Raw genomic sequence first — 24,220 nt, 5'->3', positions numbered from 1 at the left:
AGAGGCCCTTTGGAATTAATGAAAGAAAAAATGGCAGCACCAAAATCAGAGATCACACAATTAGATTATGTATCAGAGGTGAGGGAGAGATTAAATCGAGTGGTGAGTTAGCTAAACAGCACCTAAAGAGGGCCCAGTGTAGAATGAAGCAGTTGGCAGATAAAAACTTTTCAGTCTTGGAAATTTTCCCGAGGGGATGACGTGTTAGTGCTGTTCCCAGTGATAGGAGATCCCTTCAAAGCCAGGTTTAGCGGTCCCTATCATTCTGAGAAAAAGTTGATTCAGATGAACTATTTAGGAAAGATGCCAGATTGGAAAACCCAGTGTTGAGTAAGTTATCGAACATGTTGAAACCGGGTTATATGAGAGAGACAGAGCTGGAGAAACAGACATTAGTTACTGTCCTGCGGGTGAGGAATCAAATCCAGGTGATGTGGATTTTGCGGTTTCCCCAAAATAGATGACAAGATGGAGAGGTCCTTGAGGAGCGGGAATAGGTTAGTGAGCTGTCTGTCTCGGGAGCATAGAATGAAGTTGAAAGCTTTGTTTCTGCAGTATAAGGACATATGGATGACTCAGATGGGGAGGACTAATGCTATTGTACATGAAGTGGATGGAGGGAACACAGCTCTGATAAAACAACACCCCTATCGGCTTAACCCTTTCAAAGCCAGGCAGGTCCGGAGGGAGGTAGAGGCCATGCTTGGGGAAGACATCATCGAACCAAGCCAGAGTGACTGGAGTTCACCGATCGTCTTCGTTCCCAACCCGGACGGGACTCAACGATTCCGTGTGGATTATCGGAAGGTCAATGCTGTTACAAAATTGGACTCGGATCCAGTTCCTAGATTGGAGGACTGTATCGAGAGAGTCGGACAAGCCAGTGACATCACCAAGTTGGACTGAATGTGTGGTTCCTGGCAGACGGTGAAAGACGTTTCTGTGTTTGTAACCCCGAAAGGACTCTCTCAGTTTAAAGTGATGTCCTTTGGAATGAGGAACACACCCACCCCCACATTCTGAAGCCTCAGGAACAGAGTTGTGGCTGAGGGTGGGGGGATAACAAATGGTGCAGTCCACTTGGACGATGTAGTGATCTTTAGGAAGTCCTGGAACAATCACATGGTTCAGTTGGTAGAGCTCTTTAATGATTACAAGGACCAAAACTGACGATAAACTGAAATAAAAGGGACTTTGGGAAAGTAGAGGTGAGGTTCTTGGGACATAACATCGGTCATGGACGGTTGACCCCACGGAACGCAAAGACAAAGGTCATCAAGGAATTTCCACGACTAAAACCTCACAGAAAGAGGGGCTTCGATTCTGAGGGCTCAGCGGATCCCATCGGACATTCGTTCCAACCTGCAGCAGTGTCGTGACACCGTTAACCGGTTTGCTGGAGAAACACACAACGTTTCGGTGGGCAGAACAAATGCCAGGAGGCACTTGGGCATTTGAAAGCGATATTAACCACCAAACCAGTTTTAGCGACGCCAAACCTTTCCAAAGTCGCCGTCGATGACATTGGAGTTGGAGCCGTACCCCTCTGGGAAGACGAGGGTGGGGTTGAACTGTCAGTTATCTACTTTTCAAAGAAACTCAACATCCGCCAGAGAGAATAGTCCACAATCAAAAAGGAACAAGCGAGTTTGGGACTGGCCTGACAGCGGTTTAATGTGTACGTCAGGAACAATGTGTACACTGACCACAATCCTCTTACATTCTTAGAACACTTTAAATACAACAAAATGAGACTACTTCGTTAGAATGTTATGTTGAACTTTTTAAGTTAAAAATTGAACTTGTTCATAAGAATGTGATTGCAGATGCATTATCATGGATTTAACCTGATAAAGTTTAGATGAGATTTGTATTTATTTCATGTTTTATATACAGTCATATGGGAAGAAGTTAAGGTGAACTTAGATTAAAGTTATTGGTATGTTAGGGGAATGCGTTCAAAGAATAGGGAAAAAAACGAAGCCATCTTTTCATTATGTTGGTTCATTTTTTCTGAAGAGGGGAGATGTTATGAAGATATGGGTGTACTGTATCTTTAAGAGAGTTAAAAGCTAACAGAAAGACCTGACAGCGCCAAGTGTTTTCAATAAGATATAATGTCACATGTGATCCAGCAGCGAGGGGAGCTGGTTGCCTGGAGACAACAAATACATTTGAATTAGTCAATCAGTTTAAATTTTACCCAAAACATGCCAAACTCCAATCAAGTTTGAATTGAGTATATTGACAATCTTAAAAGCCAATGACACAATCCAATGCTTTGGGGGTGTATAAAACCAGGGAAAATTGAACAGATGGAAGGAGAACTGCCACTAGACCAACAGACGTTATCTGAGAGGTAAAAAATGAGGTCTGCAGATGCTGGAGATCAGAGCTGAAAATGTGTTGCTGGTTAAAGCACAGCAGGTCAGGCAGCATCCAAGGAACAGGAAATTCGACGTTTCAGGCTAAAGCCCTTCATCAGGAATGAGGGGAATGTGCCAGGCAGGCTAAGATAAAAGGTAGGGAGGAGGGACTTGGGGGAGGGGCGATGGAGATGTGATAGGTGAAAGGAGGTCAAGGTCAAGGTGAGGGTGATAGGCCGGAGTGGGGTGGGGGTGGAGAGGTCAGGAAGAAGATTGCAGGTTAGGAGGGCGGTGCTGAGTTGAGGGAACCAACTGAGACAAGGTGGGGGGAGGGGAAATGAGGAAACTGGAGAAATCTGAGTTCATCCCTTGTGGTTGGAGGGTTCCCAGGCGGAAGATGAGGCGCTCCTCCTCCAGCCGTCGTGTTGTTATGTTTTGCCGGTGGAGGAGTCCAAGGACCTGCATGTCCTCGGTGGAGTGGGAGGGAGAGTTAAAGTGTTGAGCCACGGGGTGATTGGGTTGGTTGGTCCGGGTGTCCCAGAGGTGTTCCCTGAAGTGTTCCGCAAGTAAGCGGCCTGTCTCCCCAATATAGAGGAGGCCACATCGGGTGCAGTGGATGCAATAGATGATGTGTGTGGAGGTGCAGGTGAATTGGTGGCGGATATGGAAGGATTCCTTGGGGCCTTGGAGGGAAGTGAGGGAGGAGGTGTGGGCGCAAGTTTTACATTTTCTGCGGTTGCAGGGGAAGGTGTCGGGAATGGAGGTTGGGTTGGTGGGGCGTGTGGACCTGACGAGGGAGTCGCGAAGGGAGTGGTCTTTGCGGAACACTGATAGGGGAGGGGAGGGAAATATATCCCTGGTGGTGGGGTCCGTTTGGAGGTGGCGGAAATGTCGGCGGATGATACATTGTATGCGGAGGTTGGTGGGGTGGTAGGTGAGAACCAGTGGGGTTCTGTCCTGGTGGCAGTTGGAGGGGCGGGGCTCAAGGGCGGAGGAGCGGGAAGTGGAGGAGATGCGGTGGAGGGCATCGTCGATCACGTCTGGGGGGAATCTGCGGTCCTTGAAGAAGGAGGCCATCTGGGCTGTGCAGTGTTGGAACTGGTCCTCCTGGGAGCAGATGCGGCGGAGACGAAGGAATTGGGAATATGGGATGGAGTTCTTACAGGGGGCAGGGTGGGAGGAGGTGTAGTCCAGGTAGCTGTGGGAGTCAGTCGGTTTATAGTAGATGTCTGTGTTGATTCGGTCGCCCGAGATAGAGATGGAAAGGTCTAGGAAGGGGAGGGAGGAGTCTGAGACAGTCCAGGTGAATTTGAGGTCAGGGTGGAAGGTGTTAGTAAAGTTGATGAACTGTTCAACCTCCTCATGGGAGCACGAGGCAGCACCGATACAGTCATCGATGTAGCGGAGGAAAAGGTGGGTGGTGGTGCCAGTGTAGTTGCGGAAGATGGACTGTTCCACATATCCTACGAAGAGACAGGCATAGCTGGGGCCCATGCGGGTGCCCATGGCAACTCCTTTAGTTTGGAGGAAGTGGGAGGATTGAAAAGAGAAGTTATTCAGGGTGAGGACCAGTTCAGTTCAGTCAAAGGAGGGTGTCAGTGGAAGGGTACTGGTTGGTGCGGCGGGAAAGGAAGAAGCGGAGGGCTTTGAGTCCTTCGTGATGGGGGATGGAGGTGTACAGGGACTGGATGTCCATGGTGAAGATAAGGCGTTGGGGACCGGGCAAGCGAAAATCCTGGAGGAGGTGGAGGGCGTGAGTGGTGTCGCGAACATAGGTGGGGAGTTCTTGGACTAAAGGGGACAGAACCGTGTCGAGGTACGCGGAGATGAGTTCGGTGGGGCAGGAGCAGGCTGAGACAATGGGTCGGCCGGGGCAGTCAGGTTTGTGGATTTTGGGCAGGAGGTAGAAACGGGCGGTGCGGGGTTGTGGGACTATGAGGTTGGAGGTGGTGGATGGGAGATCCCCTGAGGTGATGAGGTTATGGATGGTCCGGGAGATGATGGTTTGGTGGTGGGAGGTGGGGTCATGGTCAAGGGGGCAGTAGGAGGAGCTGTCCGCGAGCTGGCGTTTGGCCTCAGTGTAAAGGTCGGTGCGCCAAACTACTACCGCACCTCCCTTGTCTGCCGGTTTGATGGTGTGGTTGGGGTTGGAGCGGAGGGAGTGGAGGGCTGCACGTTGTGAGGGTGAGAGGTTGGAGTGGGTGAGAGGGGTGGACAGATTGAGTCGGTTAATGTTGCGGCGGCAGTTGGCTATAAATAGATCAAGGGCGGGTAAGAGGCCAGCACGGGGTGTCCAGGTGGGTGGGGTGTGTTGGAGGGTGGGGTGTGTTGGAGGGTGGGGTGTCCATGTGGGTGGGGTGTGTTGGAGGGTGGGGCTTCCAGGTGGATGGGGTGTGTTGGAGGGTGGGGTGTGTTGGAGGGTGGGGTGTGTTGGAGGGTGGGGTGTCCGGGTGGGTGGGGTGTCCAGGTGGATGCGGTGCGTTGGGGGGTGGGGTGCGTTGGGGGGTGGGGCGCGTCGGAGGGTGGGGCGCATCGGGGGTGGGGCGTGTCGAGGGGTGGGGCGTGTCGGGGGTGGGGCGTGTCAGGGGTGGGGCGTGTCGGAGGGTGGGGGGGGTGTTGGAGGGTGGGGGGTGTGTTGGGGGGTGTGGTGGGGGGGCGTGTTGGGGGGTGGGGCGTGTTGGAGGGTGGGGTGTGTTGGGGGGTGGGGCGTGTTGGGGGGTGGGGCGTGTTGGGGGGTGGGGCGTGTTGGAGGGTGGGGCGTGTTGGGGGGTGGGGCGTGTTGGAGGGTGGGGCGTGTTGGGGGGTGGGGCGTGTTGGGGGGTGGGGCGTGTTGGAGGGTGGGGCGTGTTGGGGGGTGGGGCGTGTTGGGGGTGGGGCGTGTTGGAGGGTGGGGCGTGTTGGGGGGTGGGGCGTGTTGGAGGGTGGGGCGTGTTGGAGGGTGGGGCGTGTTGGGGGGTGGGGCGTGTTGGGGGTGGGGCGTGTTGGAGGGTGGGGCGTGTTGGGGGGTGGGGTGTGTTGGGGGGTGGGGCGCATCGGGGGGTGGGGCGTGTCGAGGGGTGGGGCGTGTCGGGGGTGGGGCGTGTCGGAGGGTGGGGGGGTGTGTTGGAGGGTGGGGTGTCCGGGTGGGTGGGGTGTCCAGGTGGATGCGGTGCGTTGGGGGGTGGGGTGCGTTGGGGGGTGGGGCGCGTCGGAGGGTGGGGCGCATCGGGGGTGGGGCGTGTCGAGGGGTGGGGCGTGTCGGGGGTGGGGCGTGTCAGGGGTGGGGCGTGTCGGAGGGTGGGGGGGTGTGTTGGAGGGTGGGGGGTGTGTTGGGGGGTGTGGTGGGGGGGCGTGTTGGAGGGTGGGGGGGTGTGTTGGAGGGTGGGGGGTGTGTTGGGGGGTGTGGTGGGGGGGCGTGTTGGGGGGTGGGGCGTGTTGGAGGGTGGGGCGTGTTGGGGGTGGGGCGTGTTGGAGGGTGGGGCGTGTTGGGGGGTGGGGCGTGTTGGGGGGTGGGGCGTGTTGGGGGGTGGGGCGTGTTGGAGGGTGGGGCGTGTTGGGGGGTGGGGCGTGTTGGGGGTGGGGCGTGTTGGAGGGTGGGGCGTGTTGGGGGGTGGGGTGTGTCGGGGGGTGGGGCGTGTCGAGGGGTGGGGCGTGTCGGGGGTGGGGCGTGTCGGAGGGTGGGGGGGTGTGTTGGGGGGTGGGGGGTGTTGGGGGTGGGGCGTGTTGGGGGGTGGGGCGCATCGGGGGGTGGGGCGCGTCGAGGGGTGGGGCGTGTCGGAGGGTGGGGGGGTGTGTTGGAGGGTGGGGGGTGTGTTGGGGGGTGGGGTGGGGGGGCGTGTTGGAGGGTGGGGGGTGTGTTGGGGGGTGGGGTGGGGGGGCGTGTTGGAGGGTGGGGCGTGTTGGAGGGTGGGGCGTGTTGGAGGGTGGGGCGTGTTGGAGGGTGGGGTGTGTTGGGGGGTGGGGCGTGTTGGAGGGTGGGGCGTGTTGGGGGGTGGGGGAAGGGGCTTTCAGGGGGTGGGTGGGGGTCTTGGTTGTGAAAGTAGGCGCGGGGGCGAGGGCGGGGGAAGAATTGTTCGATGTCCCGCCGCGTGTTGACCTCATTGACCCCGAGGGCGGAGGGGAATGAAGGTGAGGCCTCTGCTGAGGGACTGACCTTTCACCCTCAGACAGGGGGAGGGCTGGAGGGATGGGGAAGATCCGGCAAGGGTGGGAGCTAGGACCTGGGGTGGGACTGGAGCTGGGAGTGGGGGCGGGGTTAGGGGGCGGGGACAGAGATCGATGTAGGGGCGGGGTTAGACGTGGTGACGACCCATGGTGTGGGGGCGGGGTTACGTGCGGGGGGCGTGGTCACGAGTGGTGACGTTAGGAAGCGTGTGGGCGGGGTTACGCGTGGGGGGGTCATGCGTGGTGACGATTTAAGCGTGGGGGCGGGGTTACGCGTTGAGACGATATTCCTTTGTGGGTGCAGAGTTACGCGTGGGGGCGGGGGTACGCGTTGTGGCTAATGTCGGCGTGGGGGCGGGGTTTACGGGATGTGACGATTGTTGGCGTGGGGGCGTGGTTACGCTTTGTGACGATTGACGGCGTGGGGGCGGGGTTACGCTTTGTGACGATTGACGGCGTGGGGGCGGGGTTACGCGTTGTGACGAAATACGGCGTGGGGGCGGGGTTTACGCGATGCGACGATTGTCGGCGTGGGGGCGGGGTTAGGCGTTGTGATGAAATGCGGCGTGGGGGCGGAGATACCAGAGGCGTTGCGGTGGTGCAGGTTAGTGATGTCACTGGGGGGCGGAAGTGGCCGCGGCGACGGCAACCGAAGGGGAGGAAACGGTTGGGTCGACGACAGAGCCGTTGTCATTGCCCGTCGGCGATCGCGGTCGGAGGGGGCGGAAGTGACGTCACGGTCGGCGGCCGTTGGTGCCGCGCGCGCTGTAACGGCCGCGTGTGTAATGGCGTCCGACAGGATTGTGGAGGCCGATGGAAGCTTCTGGAAACGTTGAGGAACCGCGAGTGTGGGGGGTAAGTAGATGAAAGTTTTCGGTAATTACTGTCTTTAATTAGTGACCTGGCTGGGAAGAAGTGTTTGTTTAGTGAGTGTGTTCCTCTGTAGATGAAGAACAGCAGGGCTCCTTTACAGGTTGGTGAGAGTGTCTCTATTCCAGCCGCTGCAGCCTCCTCTCCATCGGGGAGACCGGCCGCCTACTGACAGCACGCTTCAGGGAACACCTCTGGGACACCCGCACCAACCAACACAACCACCCCGGGGATCAACACTTCAACTCCCCCTCCCACTCCACCGAGGACACGCAGGGCCTTGGCCTCCTCCATCGCCAGACCATAACAACACGGCGGCTGGAGGAGGAGCGCCTCACCTTCCGCCTGGGAACCCTCCAACCACAAGGGATGGACTCAGATTTCTCCAGCTTCCTCATTTCCCCTCCCCCCACCTTGTCCCAGTGGGTTCCCTCAACTCAGCACCGCCCTCCTAACCTGCAATCTCCTTCCTGACCTCTCCGCCCCCACCCCCACCCCCACCCCACCCCCCACTCCGGCCCCACCCCCACTCCGGGCTATCACCCCCACTCCGGCCTATCACCCCCACTCCGCCCCCACCCCCACTCGGCCTATCACCCTCACCTTGACCTCCTCCCACCTATCCCACCTCCATCGCCCCTCCCCCAGTCCCTCCTCCCTACCTTTTATCTGAGCCTGCCTGGCACATTCCCCTCATTCCTGAAGAAGGGCTCTGGCCCGAAACGTCGAATTTCCTGTTCCTTGGATGCTGCCTGACCTGCTGTGCTTTAACCAGCAACACATTTTCAGCTCTGGTTTCAGAGGGGCACTGGGTAAAGGTGGTTACACTGGGGCACTGGGTAAAGGTGGTTACAGAGGGGCACTGGGTACAGGGGGTTACAGAGAGGCACTGGGTAAAGGTGGTTACAGAGGGGCACTGGGTACAGGGGGTTACAGAGGGGCACTGGGTACAGGGGGTTACAGAGGGGCACTGGGTAACGGTGGTTACAGAGGGGCACTGGGTAACGGTGGTTACAGAGGGGCACTGGGTAACGGGGGTTACAGAGGGGCACTGGGTAACGGGGGTTACAGAGGGGCACTGGGTACAGGTGGTTACAGAGGGGCACTGGGTAATGGTGGTTTCACTGCCAGACAGTGGGACACATAGAAACACAGTGCTGGTCGTTAAAGAAAGGCATTGTGGGAAAAGATGTGGTATAAGAAGCTGTACGAGGCGGCATTAATGAAGGTGGTAAAGGAGACCCCAAGAGGAGCTGAGGATCTGCAGGAGAGTGCCCGGCCTGGGCAGGGGCTGGGCATGGGGCTAGTATCTGGCCTTTACAAAGGATTCACCTCTGTGGGTTAAGGTTACTCAGAAAGGTCAGTGGGGAGTAGGACAAGAGGGAGATACAGGATCTAGCCAGTCCCTGATAGTAAGGGCTGAGTGATTCTGCACTCTTTCTGATCTGTTACCCGAGAGTGTGGTCATTTGTGGGCTAGATGGACAGACATTTAGCGTTGCCCTGTGTAAGGTCAGATTGGAATGTCACCTCTAGGCTGAGGATGTTCCAGTGTGAGTGATGGACAGAGTGTCAGCGCCAGGAATTCCGTTTGTTCCTGGGAACGATTTGGCAGGATCGGCGGTGGGAGTGACAGCTGTTGTGGAGGAAACCCAAGGAAGACCAGGGAACTGAGGAGTTCAAACAGAAATATCCCGGTATTTTCCCAGACTGGGTGGTAACCGGATCCCAGTGTACCAAGTCACAGCACAAAGTGAAAAGTAACGAGAAAGATGAAGGAGTTGAGGGTGAGTTTGCGGACGCCCTGTTTGATGGAATGGGACAGGACACACCTGAACAGGCAGAGGGGTCAGACAGAGATGTTCAGGCCTGAGAGGCTAAGGGCCTTGCAACAGCCAGGCAAGGCGGTAACAGGTAGGTATGTGGATGTGTCCTCCGAAAAGGAAGCAGAGAACATTCCGGAGGGTTATTATCTGAAAGATAGAATCCTCAGATGGAAATGGAGACCACGGCAAGTTGGGGCAGAGGAGAAATGGGCGGATGCACCAGATTATGTTGCCGGTCGCCTCCAGGCAGGAGGTGTTATGGGGAGCACAGGAACTACCTGGAGGTACAGAGACTCAGGCTCATGTACAAAAGCATTCCTGTTGGCCGGGAAGGTACAAGGATGTGGTTAATTTTTTGCCGTATGTGTCGTACATGCCAAATGGTAGGGAAGGTATGGGCTATAGTAAATTCAGCCCCTTGTTACCAATTCCCGCATTTGAAAAACCTTTCACGCTGGTTATAATTAATTGTGTAGGTCCCCTCCCGAGAGCTAAAAGTGGGCACCAGCACCTGTTCACCAGAATGGATGTGTCTCCCGGATTTCCGGAGGCAATTCCATGATGGAAAAAAGGGGTAGTAGAGGAGTAGGGCTTTCTTCACACAGTATTGGCTTCCCAGAGAGAGTCGTCAGGCAAAGGTCTCATTTTACTGCCCGGCTGTTTCAGGAGGTTATGGATAGTTTAGGTAGACAACACTTTCAATCCAGTGCGTACCATCCTGATTCCCAGGGAGCTTGGGAAAGGTGACATCAGACCCTGAGGACCACGTTGAGAGCGTACTCTCAGGATGAGAGTGATTGGTAGAAAGGTTTCCCATTCGTATTGTTGGCCTTTGGGATGCCCCAAATGGATCTACTCAGTTCACTCCCTTTGAATTAATATTCGGTCATGAAGTGAGAGGCTCTTTGGAATTAATGAAAGAAAAAATGGCAGCACCAAAATCAGAGATCACACAATTAGATTATGTATCAGAGGTGAGGGAGAGATTAAATCGAGTGGTGAGTTAGCTAAACAGCACCTAAAGAGGGCCCAGTGTAGAATGAAGCAGTTGGCAGATAAAAACTTTTCAGTCTTGGAAATTTTCCCGAGGGGATGACGTGTTAGTGCTGTTCCCAGTGATAGGAGATCCCTTCAAAGCCAGGTTTAGCGGTCCCTATCATTCTGAGAAAAAGTTGATTCAGATGAACTATTTAGGAAAGATGCCAGATTGGAAAACCCAGTGTTGAGTAAGTTATCGAACATGTTGAAACCGGGTTATATGAGAGAGACAGAGCTGGAGAAACAGACGTTAGTTACTGTCCTGCGGGTGAGGAATCAAATCCAGGTGATGTGGATTTTGCGGTTTCCCCAAAATAGATGACAAGATGGAGAGGTCCTTGAGGAGCGGGAATAGGTTAGTGAGCTGTCTGTCTCGGGAGCATAGAATGAAGTTGAAAGCTTTGTTCCTGCAGTATAAGGACATATGGATGACTCAGATGGGGAGGACTAATGCTATTGTACATGAAGTGGATGGAGGGAACACAGCTCTGATAAAACAACACCCCTATCGGCTTAACCCTTTCAAAGCCAGGCAGGTCCGGAGGGAGGTGGAGGCCATGCTTGGGGAGGACATCATCGAACCAAGCCAGAGCGACTGGAGTTCACCGATCGTCTTCGTTCCCAACCCGGACGGGACTCAACGATTCCGTGTGGATTATCGGAAGGTCAACGCTGTTACAAAATTGGACTCGGATCCAGTTCCTAGATTGGAGGACTGTATCGAGAGAGTCGGACAAGCCAGTGACATCACCAAGTTGGACTGAATGTGTGGTTCCTGGCAGACGGTGAAAGACATTTCTGTGTTTGTAACCCCGAAAGGACTCTCTCAGTTTAAAGTGATGTCCTTTGGAATGAGGAACACACCCACCCCCACATTCTGAAGCCTCAGGAACAGAGTTGTGGCTGAGGGTGGGGGGATAACAAATGGTGCAGTCCACTTGGACGATGTAGTGATCTTTAGGAAGTCCTGGAACAATCACATGGTTCAGTTGGTAGAGCTCTTTAATGATTACAAGGACCAAAACTGACGATAAACTGAAATAAAAGGGACTTTGGGAAAGCAGAGGTGAGGTTCTTGGGACATAACATCGGTCATGGACTGTTGACCCCACGGAACGCAAAGACAAAGGTCATCAAGGAATTTCCACGACTAAAACCTCACAGAAAGAGGGGCTTCGATTCTGAGGGCTCAGCGGATTCCATCGGACATTCGTTCCAACCTGCAGCAGTGTCGTGACACCATTAACCGGTTTGCTGGAGAAACACACAACGTTTTGGTGGGCAGAACAAATGCCAGGAGGCACTTGGGCATTTGAAAGCGATATTAACCACCAAACCAGTTTTAGCGACGCCAAACCTTTCCAAAGTCGCCGTCGATGACATTGGAGTTGGAGCTGTACCCCTCTGGGAAGACGAGGGTGGGGTTGAACTGTCAGTTATCTACTTTTCAAAGAAACTCAACATCCGCCAGAGAGGACAGTCCACAATCAAAAAGGAACGAGTGAGTTTGGGACTGGCCTGACAGCGGTTTAATGTGTACGTCAGGAACAATGTGTACACTGACCACAATCCTCTTACATTCTGAGAACACTTTAAATACAACAAAATGAGACTACTTCGTTAGAATGTTATGTTAAACTTTTAAATTTAAAAATTGAACTTGTTCATAAGAATGTGATTGCAGATGCATTATCATGGATTTAACCTGATAAAGTTCAGATGAGATTTGTATTTATTTAGTGTTTTATGTACAGTCATATGGGAAGAAGTTAAGGTGAATTTAGATTAAAGTTATTGGTATGTTAGGGGAATGCGTTCAAAGAATAGGGAAAAAAACGAAGCCATCTTTTCATTATGTTGGTTCATTTTTTCTTAAGAGGGGAGATGTTATGAAGATGTGGGTGCACTGTACCTTTAAGAGAGTTAAAAGCTAACAGAAAAACCTGACAGCGCCAAGTGTTCTCAATAAGATATAATGTCACGTGGTCCAGCAGCGAGGGGAGCTGGTTGCCTGGAGACAACAAATACATTTGAATTAGCCAATCAGTTTAAATTTTACCCAAAACATGCCAAACTCCAATCAAGTTTGAATTGAGTATATTGACAATCTTAAAAGCCAATGACACAATCCAATGCTTTGGGGGGTATAAAACCAGGGAAAAGTGAACAGTTGGGAGGAGAACTGCCACTAGACCAACAGACGCTATCTGAGAGGCACCTGTCTGGAGAAGGAGTTCGCACAGAGAGAAACATTGACACTGACCTGGGGAGCAAATCTACAGACAAGATCAAGGGAAGATTAGATTGTTGGCTGGTTTTGAAACTTGAAAGTTTCAGTAAACTTTAATCGGGAGGGGGGGGGGGCGGGTTGATCAGACGAGTGTTAGAGAAGGGAAAGTAAAAGGTAGGTGAGCGGAAGGGGTTGTAAATAGTCGTTAGTTAATTATCCTCGGTTACACTTTGAGAAATAAAGTTGTGAATGTTGCGTTGAAAGAGTTCTTGGCCCCATGGAACTTCACGGATTATTGCGGAGGAGACAGCTTTTCCGTGTTGCCGGTTTTAAATTAATGGAGGGTTTTCCGAGAATCACAAATAACGACATTACAGTTTGTGTTTCTGTTTGTAAACACGTTGGCACATGGTGACGGTGGGTGGTGGGGGGGGGAGAATGAGGGGAAGACTGTGGCCCCACCCCCTGTGCCCGTCCCAGTGGGGCAAGGATGGGGAGGGAGTTCGGGCTCTCACTCCTGTAATGCCTTCACGTTGCCAGCAGGGAGTGTTACTCTGAGGGCACCCCTTGGTGGGGACAGTTTGGAATCACGTGGGAAACCATCACTTACCAGCCCCCCCATCCCATTGCCCCCCCCCCCACGCACACACGCACACATCCACACACATACATACACACACACACACACACACACACACACACACACACACACACACACACATACATATACTCACACGCACACATCCACACACGCACACATACATACACACACTGACTCATACACACACTCACGCACACATTCACACACACACATACATACAGACACACACACATACATTCACACACACTGTCTCACACACACACACACTCATACACACACACTCACACACATACATACATACACACACAAACACGCACACACATACAGACACACACACACTCACACACATACACACACTCACACATGCGCGCGCGCGCGCGCGCACACACATACACACACTCACACATGCGCGCGCGCGCGCGCACACACATACACACACTCACACTCACACACACATATACACACACACACTCTCTCACACACCCACACACATACATACACACACACACATTCTCACACACAGACACACACACACACACACACACACGTGTACCACTGGTGATGCCTTCCATAGCTGGTCAGCTCATGTCACGCGGTACCTTGAGGTGGCGCTTAGATTGTGGGTAGGAACAGAAGTGGCAAGGGGCACAGGAGAGAGTCCCTTCGATCCAGAGAGTCCATTGGGGGAGGGGGTGTGGGCCACAGTGAAAACTCGCGAGCCCCTAAAATCCCCAAAAAAACAAATAAAGAGGCCTATTCACAACTAGAAAGTCAATCTTTGCAAAGTTCAGGTCCTCAGCTGGCCAGGGTGGGGCTTCTGAGGGTGACAGCTGCTGTAGTGAAGGGGGGAGGGGTTCATCCCTAATCCTGAGGGAGAGTGGGTGAGGATGGGTCACGTGGCTCGCTGGGGCCCTCCTTTCTCAGTGCCGATGTCGACAGTGATGTTGGTGTACAGAGGCAGATACTCTTTCGAGAGAAGAACGTAATCGAGGTTATTCAACCCAGTTTGCTTCCAGGTGCTGCTTGTCTTGGTCAGCAGATTCCATCTGGAGGGGCAGAGGGAGGGAATCATTAAACTGTCACAAAATCAGGCCATTCAGTCCATCATGTCTCCTTCAGTTCTATCCCCCAATCCCCTCCCGTCCCCCACATCTCCCTGTTCCCCAATTCTATCCCAATCTCCATCCAATGGCTCTTCTCCCAGTTCTCTCTCTTCCCCCCCATTTCTATCTCCATCCCAATTCCCCTATCCCCTCCCTACTTCCCTATCCCACTAACTAATAGGGGACCCTCTCGTTCGAGGTACAGACAGATGTTTCTGTGGCCAGCAGAGAAAAAGCAGAATGGTGTGTTGTTTCCCTGGTGCCAGGATCAAGGATGTCTCAGAGAGGGTGCAGAATGTTCTCACGGGGGAGAGGGGACAGCAGGAGGTCAGTGTCCACATTGGAACCAACGACATTGGAAGGGAAAAGGTTGAGACTTTGAAGGGAGATTAGGCAGGAATTTAAAAAGGAGGTCCTCGAGAGTAGTAATATCTGGATTACTCCCAGTGCTACGAGCTAGTGAGGGCAGGAATAGGCGGATAGAGCAGATGAATGCATGGCTGAGGAGCTGGTGTATGGGAGAAGGATTCACATTTTTGAATCATTGGAATCTCTTTTGGGGTAGGAGTGACCTGTACAAGAAGGATGGATTGCACCTAAATTGGAAAGGGACTAATATACTGGCAGGGAAATTTGCTAGAACTGCTTGGGAGGATTTAAACGAGTAAGGAGGGGGATGGGACCCAGGGAGATAGTGAGGAAAGAGATCAATCTGAGACGGGTACAGCTGAGAACAGAAGTGAGTCAAACAGGCAGGGACAAGGTAGGACTGATAAATTAAACTGCATTTATTTCAATGTAAGGGACCTAACAGGGAAGGCAGATGAACTCAGGGCATTGTTCAGAACATGGGACTGGGATATCATAGCAATTACAGATACGCGGCTCAGGGATGGGCAGGACTGGCAGCTTAATGTTCCAGGATTCAAATGCCATGGGAAGGATAGAAAGGGAGGCAAGAGAGGAGGGGGAGTGGCATTTTTGATCAGGGATAGCATTACAGCTGTGCTGAGGGAGGATATTCCCAGAAATACATCCAGGGAAATTATATGGGTGGAACTGAGAAATGAGAAAGAGATGATCACCTTATTGGGATTGTATCATTGACCCCCTAGTAGTCAGAGGGAAATTCAGGAATGTGGATGTACCTACTAGAGAAGGTGTAAAACTTGACCTACTCTTGGGAAATAAGGCAGGGCAGGTGACGGAGGTGTCAGTGGGGGAGCACTTTGGGGCCAGCGACCGTAATTCTATTTGTTTTAAAATCGTGATGGAAAAGGATAGACCAGATCTAAAAGTTAAAGTTCTAAATTGGAGAAAGGCCACTTTTGATGGTATTAGGCAAGAACTTTCGAAAGCTGATTGGAGGCAGATGTTCACAGGTAAAGGGACGGCTGGAAAATGGGAAGCCTTCAGAAATGAGATAACAAGACAGAGGGTGGTGGTGGAGGGTTGTTTTTCAGACTGAAGGCCTGTGACCAGTGGAGTGCCACAAGGATCGGTGCTGGGCCTTCTACTTTTTGTCATTTACTTAAATGATCTGGATGCAAACATAGGAGGTACAGTTAGTAAGTTTGCAGATGACACCAAAATTGGAGGTGTAGTGGACAGCGAAGAGGATTACCTCAGATTACAACAGGATCTGAACCAGATGGGCCAATGGGCTGAGAAGTGGCAGATGGAGTTTAATTCAGATAAATGTGAGGTGCTGCATTTTGGGAAAGCAAATCTTAGCAGGACTTATACACTTAATGGTAAGGTCCTAAGGAGTGTTGCTGAACAAAGAGACCTTGGAGAGCAGGTTCATAGCTCCTTGAAAGTGGAATCGCAGCTAGATAGGATAGTGAAGGCAGCGTTTGATATGCTTTCCTTTATTGGTCAGAGTATTGAGTACAGGAGTTGGGAGGGTCATGTTGCAGCTGTACAGGACATTGGTTAGGCCACTGTTGGAATATTGCGTGCAATTCTGGTCTCCTTCCTATCGGAAAGATGTTGTGAAAATTGGAAGGGTTCAGAAAAGATTGACAAGGATGTTGCCAGGGTTGGAGGGTCTGAGCTACAGGGAGAGGCTGAACAGGCTGGGGCTGTTTTCCCTGGAGCGTCGGAGGCTGAGGGGTGACCTTATAGAGGTTTATAAAATCATGAGGGACACGGATAGGGTAAATAGACAAGGTCTTTTCCTTGGGGTGGGGGAGTCCAGAACTAGAGGGGCATAGATTTAGGGTGAGAGGGGAAAGATATAAAAGGGACCTAAGGGGCAACGTTTTCCCCCAGAGGGTGGTACGTGTATGGGATGAGCTGCCAGAGGAAGTGGTGGGGGCTGGTACAATGACAACATTTAAAAGGCATTTGGTTGGGAACATGAATAGGAAGGGTTTGGAGGGATATGGGCCGGGTGCTGGCTAATGGAACTGGATGAGGTTGGGATATCTGGGACAGCATGGATGGGTTGGGCTGAAGGGTCTGTTTCTGTGCTCTATGACACATCTCGCTGGGGGACCACTGTTTCCTCCCTCACATCCCCCCCCTCCATCTGCTCGTCACTTTAAATCCACGCCCCTCTCCTGTTCCCATTCCCTTTCCGAGTGGGAACAGCTTCTCCCGATCGACTCTGTCCGTGCCCCACCCCCTCCCCTGCACATGGTTTTGAACCCCTCGATTGAATCCCCCTCCGCCTCAGCCTCCTCCTCCCCCAGGGAAACACTCCTCAAAGTCTTCAGTCCATCCTCATCACGGAGGGTTCCCATCCCTGGACCCATCCCTGGGAATCACTCCTGCTCTCCCTCTCCCTCCCCGACACGTTCCCATCTTCCCGATAATGTGGGGCCCACAACTAGACCCAATCCCTCAGTGGAGCTTGGACCAGGCTCTCGGACAAGTTCAGCGTCCCCTCCCTGCTCCTGGAGCCCGTGTCCCTGGGGAGAAATCCCGGGACACTGCGGGATTCACTCACTGCCCTGCCCCCTTCAATGATCCGTCCACATCTCCCCACCCCCAACCCCAACCCCAGCTGTCCCTGCTCCTGCCCCACTCCCCGTTAGAATTGTCACCCCTGACGTTAGGCTGCTCCCCCCTCCCCCCCTCATCCAATTGACTTGGTCACAGAACACAGAGCGTGGGTGTGGAGGGGGGGTGTGTGTGTGTGTGTGTGTGTGTAACTGGGGGGGTCTGTGTCCAGTGATGTTCCATAGGGATCCGTGCTGGGATCCCTGTGGTCACTGAGACAGAGAGAAATAATCTGGACGATAATGTTAGGGGCCTGATTAATACGTTTACAGAGATCACGGACATTGGGGGAGTGAGGGACAGTGAGGAAGGCTGTCAAGGGATACAGCAGGATATAAATTCCCCACTGACATTCCCGCTCCGAACGGGGAACATTCCTCACTCACCTTCCCGCTCCGATCAGAGAACATTCCTCACTAACCTTCCCGCTCCGATCAGAGAACATTCCTCACTCACCTTCCCGCTCCGATCAGAGAACATTCCTCACTCGCCTTCCCGCTCCGATCGGGGAACATTCCTCACTCACCTTCCCGCTCCGATCAGGGAACATTCCTCACTCACCTTCCCGCTCCGATCGGGGAACATTCCTCACTCACCTTCCCGCTCCGATCAGGGAACATTCCTCACTAACCTTCCCGCTCCGATCAGGGAACATTCCTCACTCACCTTCCCGCTCCGATCAGGGAACATTCCTCACTAACCTTCCCGCTCCGATCAGGGAACATTCCTCACTCACCTTCCCGCTCCGATCGGGGAACATTCCTCACTCACCTTCCCACTCCGATCAGAGAACATTCCTCACTCACCTTCCCGCTCCGATCAATCAGAGACCATTGTAACCGGAGCAGGGGTCCTGAGTCCACGCGCCCCATGACAGAGAACTGGGAAAGCCCTTATTCCACCTTCCACCCCCTGAGACACTGGGAATACCCGGATACCTTTTGGGATTATCCTCATTTCCCTTGTCACGTGAGTGTTTAACCATCTTGTAACGGGCCAGGTGCAGAGCAGTACGGAATATCGACATCCCACTCAGCCAGACCCTGGAAAGAGACAGAACACAGCGCCGGATCATTCCCTGACCCATCTCGGAATTCCTGCTTCACCCCTCCACCATCTTCTCCCCTCCCCTCTCCCATCAGCATCATGTGTTTATCCAAAATCCCCCCCCACTTCAACACATCGACGTGATTCATCACCCCCTCCCCCCACTCCCTGTGGGAGTCAGTCCCACATCCCCCTCCCCCCCACTCCCTGTGGGAGTCAGTCCCACATTCCCCCCCCCCCACTCCCTGTGGGAGTCAGTCCCACATTCTGCCCCCCCCCAACTCCCTGTGGGAGTCAGTCCCACATTCCCATTCCCCACTCTCTGTGTGTACGAAGATTCTCCTGGATTCCCAATGGGATTTATCCGGGACTCTCTCCATTGGGACGGCCCCTCGTTCCGGTCTCTCCCTCCCAAAAGTGGAACCATCTTCTCTCCATCACCCTGAGTGACCCCCCCTTTCAGAATTGTAAACCCCTCCCTCAGACCCCTCTCCGGGAGAGGGCCACCCTCAGTCTGTTCACTATCTCCCAACGGTTATAATCCCATGGGAAGTGAGATCATTGTTGGAATACGGAGACTGGAACTGTGCACGGTGCTCCGAGTGTGGGTCTGACTGAGAGATACGGAGACTGGAACTGTGCACGGTGCTCCGAGTGTCGATCTAACTGAGGGATACAGAGACTGGAATTGTTCACGGTGCTCCAATTGTGGGTCTAACTGAGGGATACGGAGAATGGAACTGTGCACAGTGCTCCGAGTGTGCGTCTGACTGAGGGATACGGAGACTGGAACTGTGCACGGTGCTCCGAGTGTGGGTCTGACTGAGGGATACGGAGACTGGAACTGTGCACGGTGCTCCGAGTGGGGGTCTAACTGAGGGATACGGAGACTGGAACTGTGCACAGTGCTCCAAGTGAGGGTCGAACTGTGGGATACGGAGACTGGAACTGTGCAATGTGGTCCGAATGTGGATCTAACTGAGGGATACGGAGACTGGAACTGTGCACAATACTCCGAGTGTGCGTCTGACTAAGGGATACGGAGACTGGAACTATGCACAGGGCTGCGAGTGTGGGTCTGACTGAGGGATACGGAGTCTGGAACTGTGCACGGTGCTCCGAGTGGAGGTCAAACTGAGGGGTACAGAGAGTGGAACTGTGCACGGTGCTTTGAGTGTGGGTCTGACTGAGGGATACGGAGACTGGAACTGTGCACAGTGCTCCGAATGTGCGTCTGACTGAGGGATACAGATACTGGAACTGCGCATGGTGCTCCGAGTGTGAGTTTGACTGAGGGATACGGAGACTGAAACTGTGCACGGTGCTCCGAGTGTGAGTTTGACTGAGGGATACAGAGACTGGAACTGTGCACAGTGCTCCGAATGTGCGTCTGACTGAGGGATACAGAGACTGGAACTGTGCACGGTGCTCCGAGAGTGGGTCTAACTGAGAGATACAGAGAATGGAACTGTGCATGGTGCTCCGAGTAGGGTCTACCGAGGGATACAGAGACTGGAACTGTGCACAGTGCTCCGAGTGTGGGTCTGACTGAGGGTTACAGAGACTGGAACTGTGCACGGTGCTCCGAGTGTGGGTCTAACTGAGGGATACAGATACTGGAACTGTGCACGGTGTTCCGAGTGTGGGTCTGACTGAGGGATACGGAGACTGGAACTGTGCACAGTGCTCAGAGTGTGGGTCTGACTGAGGGATACAGATACTGGAACTGTGCACGGTGCTCCGAGTGTGTGTCTGACAGAGGGATACAGAGACTGAAACTGTGCACGGTGCTCCGAGTGTGTGTCTGACAGAGGGATACAGAGACTGGAACTGTGCACAGTGCTCCGAGTGTGGGTCTAACTGAGGGATACAGAGACTGAAACTGTGCACGATGCTCCGAGTGTGGGTCTACCGAGGGATACGGAGACTGGAACTGTGCACGGTGCTCCGAGTGTGTGTCTAACTGAGGGATACAGATACTGGAACTGTGCACGGTGTTCCGAGTGTGGGTCTGACTGAGGGATACGGAGACTGGAACTGTGCACAGTGCTCAGAGTGTGGGTCTGACTGAGGGATACAGATACTGGAACTGTGCACGGTGCTCCGAGTGTGTGTCTGACAGAGGGATACAGAGACTGGAACTGTGCACAGTGCTCCGAGTGTGGGTCTGACTGAGGGATACGGAGACTGGAACTGTGCACAGTGCTCCGAGTGTGGGTCTAACTGAGGGATATGGAGACTGGAACTGTGCACAGTGCTCCGTGTGTGGGTCTAACGGAGGGATACAGAGACTGAAACTGTGCACGGTGCTCCGAGTGTGGGTCTGACTGAGGGATACGGAGACTGGAACTGTGCACGGTGCTCCGAGTGTGGATCTAACTGATGGAACTGTGCACGATGCTCCGAGTGTGGGTCTGACTGAGGGATACGCAGACTGAAACTGTGCACGGTGCTCCAAGTGTGAGTCTAGCTGAGGGATACAGAGACTGGAACGATGCACAGTGCTCCGAGTGTGGGTCTGACTGAGGGATACAGTGACCGGAACTGTGCACAGTGCTCTGAGTGTGGGTCTGTCTGAGGGATACAGATACTGGAAGTGTGCACGGTGCTCCGAGTGCGGGTGTAACTGAGGGATACGGAGACTTGAACTGTGCATGATGCTCCGAGTGTGGGTCTGACTGAGGGATACGGAGACTGGAACTGTGCATGGTGCTCTGAGGGTGGGTCTAACTGAGACAATACTGCAGCTTCTCTCAGGGTGATGAAGTTCTGAGTGAACTTGAATCCTCTCTGGGACATAGTTTCAGGTTCCGGATGTTTCTATCCAGTTCATATCGGACCCACGAGCGATGGTTCTGTCTGTACAGAGGATGTTCAGTCATTTTCGTGAGATGGGGTTGGGGGAGTTTGTGTGTTCCATTGCTCCCAGGTCTGTCTGTGGAGTTAGAATGAAGGCGAGATGACAACGTGGGACAGAGTGTGGCCATTCAGTCCATCGAGCCTGCCCCATCATGTAATGAGATCTCGTCTCATTGGGAGTTCAGATGGAAACCCCATACCTTTTAGCGAGGTCATCATCCTCTCCGCCCCATCCCCAGTAGTTATTGGGGAAGCCGTTGACCTTCATGAACTGGTCAGGTGTAAACGCCGAAACTCCTCCAAAGCAGGTCGGGTACGGTAGTCTGTATGTTATAAACAAAACAGCAGGGACTGGCTCCATCACAGGGAACTTGAACCGCTGACCCTCCGACAGTGCGGCACTCCCTCAGCACTGACCCTCCGACAGTGCCCACTCCCTCAGCACTGACCCTCTGTCAGTGCCCACACCCTCCTCACTGACCCTCTGACAGTGCGGCACTCCCTCAGCACTGACCCTCCGACAGTGCGGAACTCCCTCAGCACTGACCCTCCGACAGTGCGGAACTCCCTCAGCACTGACCCTCCGACAGTGCGGAACTCCCTCAGCACTGACCCTCCGACAGTGCCCACTCACTCAGCACCGACCCTCCGACAGTGCCCACTCCCTCAGCATTGACCCTCCGACAGTGCCCACTCCCTCAGCACTGACCCTCCGACAGTGCCCACTCCCTCCGCACTGACCCTCCGACAGTGCGGAACTCCCTCAGCACTGACCCTCCGACAGTGCGGAACTCCCTCAGCATTGACCCTCCGACAGTGCGGCACTCCCTCAGCACTAACCCTCTGACTGTGCCCACTCCCTCAGCACTGACCCTCCGACAGTGCGGCACTCCCTCATCGCTGACCCTCCGACAGTGCCCACTCCCTCAGCACTGACCCTCCGACAGTGCAGCCCTCCGTCAGCACTGACTCTCCGCCAGTGCCCTCCCTCAGCACTGACCCTCCGACATGTGGCACTCCCTTCAGCACTGACCTTCCGACAGTGCCCACTCCCTCAGCACCGACCCTCCAACAGTGCGACCCTCCCTCTGCACTGACCCTCCGACAGTGCGTCACTCCCTCAGCACTGACCCTCGGACAGTGCCCACTCCCTCAGCACTGACCCTCCGACAGTGCGGCCCTCCCTCAGCACTGACCCTCCGACAGTGCGGCACTCCCTCAGCACTGACCCTCCGACAGTGCCCACTCCCTCAGCACTGACCCTCTGACAGTACCTACTCCCTCCGCACTGACCCTCCGACATGTGGCACTCCCTCAGCACTGACCCTCCGACAGTGCGGCCCTCCCTCAGCAACGACCCTCCGACAGTGCCCACTCCCTCAGCACTGACCCTCCAACAGTGCCCACTCCCTCAGCACTGACCCTCCTTACTTGTATCCGAACTTGTCCACAGCTTCAGAGGCGTGTTTGGGATTTTTCTCACACGTGTAGAGGTTGCGATCATCCTCAGGGATAAGATCCACATCATGAAAGTACAGACATTCCCAGTCTGTGTCCTTCATCGCCTCCTTAAAGCCCACGTTGTATAACTTTGCTCTGTTAAAGGTAGTGTTCCCAGCCTGGGGGAGAGAGGGAATGTGACAGGGGCGAGAGAGGGAATGTGACAGGGGCGAGAGAGGGAATGTGACGGATGGGGAGAGAGGGAATGTGATGGGGGAGAGAGGGAATTCGACAGGGGGAGAGAGAGAGACAGAGGGAGAGACAGTGATGGAGAGACAGACAGTAGGAGAGAGAGACTGAGAAGTAGAGACAGAGGGAGCGAGACCGAGAGAGGGAGACAGAGGGAGAGACAGAGAGAGCGAGACAGAGGGAATCAGTGAGACAGTGAAGTCTGATCAAACCTCCCGACTCAGTGATCACCCTCACCCTACCGTCCCGAGCCCCACCTCACAGACAGGAGGGAGAGACCTCAGAGCGAGAGAAATATCGGGGTGGGGGGAAACAGGGGAGAGCGAGGGAGAGAAAGAAACAGCGAGAGCGTGAGTGAGAGAGAGAGAGAGAGACGGAGACAGGGAGTGGGGTCAGCCCCTGAACGGGGGGCACCTGGGGAGGGTCTTGCAGCAGGTTGGTATCCCACCCACCACACCGTTCCCCTCCCTCCCTCCCGGTACCTTCCCACGGCCCGAGCTCTGTTTACAACCATCCCCTACAGACCCTGAAACACCTCCCCGTGACCCTGTCCGTGCGCCCCCCCCACTCCCTGCCCCCGGGTCCCGGTGCGCCCCCACCTGGTGGATGATGTAGATGCGGTACTGGAGCTGCTGTTTCTGTAACATGGGGTGGAGGTAATACAGAAGGTATTTCAGATGCTGCTCCCGGTGTCGGTGAGGGACCAACACTGCCGTACTGTGCTTCGACTCGCAGTCTGGGGGTTTGTACCACCCCCCGGCCAGCACCATGGGGTTCCTCTTCCTCACCTCTTCCAAGGACAGATCCTTTGGGAACGTGACACGGATCGGACCACCTACCGGGGAATGGGGACAGGGGGTTAGACCCACTCTGGAACCTGTCACCCCTCTCCCCCACTCCGTCTACACCCAACATTTCCTGGAATTAGACACCGTCTGCCATTCCTCAGCTCACCGGCCCGGTCCCTCAGGATCGCTCTGTATTCCCAGAGACCCTCCTTCACTGTCTACTCCACCCCCCACCCTCGGGACCGTACTCAACACAGTCTCTGCTCATTACCCAGGAGGGTCACTGCTGTCCTACACAACACGCTTGGACTTTCAGAACAACCCCCACCCACCAACACACCCCCCCACACACACACCCCCCACCCACACACCCTCCCACCAGCACACCCCCCACACTCTCTCACACACACACACACACCCACACACACACCCACCCACACCCCCCACACTCTCACCCACCCACACACCCCCACACTCACACTCACCCCCACCCACCCACATACCCCCCACACTCATACACACACCCACACACCCCCCACACTCACCCCCACCCACACACTCTCCCACCAACACACCCCATACTCACCCCACACTCACACACATACTCACCCACACTCACCCCCACCCACACACTCACCCCCACCCACCAACACAC

The 24,220-nt window shown here is 54.3% G+C and overlaps 2 protein-coding genes across 4 annotated transcripts in view; one reads left to right on the top strand and one right to left on the bottom strand.

The window, feature by feature from the left end:
• The first annotated feature begins 7,123 nt into the window (after positions 1–7,123).
• LOC132834020 (uncharacterized) overlaps positions 7,124–24,220 on the top strand; it is a 45,656-nt gene continuing 28,559 nt past the window's right edge. The window contains exons 1-2 of one of the 2 annotated variants that reach the window (XM_060852736.1): positions 7,124–7,364; positions 10,656–11,844. In XM_060852736.1, the coding sequence (XP_060708719.1) occupies positions 7,323–7,364; positions 10,656–11,006 (393 nt within the window). In that variant the 5' untranslated portion in view covers positions 7,124–7,322 and the 3' untranslated portion in view covers positions 11,007–11,844. Of the gene's footprint in view, positions 7,365–10,655; positions 11,845–24,220 lie in introns of those variants that run through there. The other variant, XR_009647141.1, reaches the window with a different exon arrangement.
• LOC132834019 (beta-1,4-galactosyltransferase 3-like) overlaps positions 13,153–24,220 on the bottom strand; it is a 48,111-nt gene continuing 37,043 nt past the window's right edge. For both annotated transcript variants that reach the window (XM_060852734.1, XM_060852735.1), the window contains 5 exons: positions 23,377–23,612; positions 22,520–22,707; positions 21,289–21,411; positions 18,121–18,225; positions 13,153–14,119 (listed from right to left, as the gene is read on the bottom strand). In XM_060852734.1, the coding sequence (XP_060708717.1) occupies positions 13,966–14,119; positions 18,121–18,225; positions 21,289–21,411; positions 22,520–22,707; positions 23,377–23,612 (806 nt within the window). In that variant the 3' untranslated portion in view covers positions 13,153–13,965. The remainder of the gene's footprint in view (positions 14,120–18,120; positions 18,226–21,288; positions 21,412–22,519; positions 22,708–23,376; positions 23,613–24,220) is intronic.

This window comes from Hemiscyllium ocellatum, chromosome 38, assembly GCF_020745735.1.
Source record: "Hemiscyllium ocellatum isolate sHemOce1 chromosome 38, sHemOce1.pat.X.cur, whole genome shotgun sequence".
NCBI lineage: Eukaryota > Metazoa > Chordata > Chondrichthyes > Orectolobiformes > Hemiscylliidae > Hemiscyllium > Hemiscyllium ocellatum.
The sequence above is the reverse complement of the archived record's forward strand: the minus strand, read 5'-3'. Positions and strand labels throughout refer to the sequence as shown.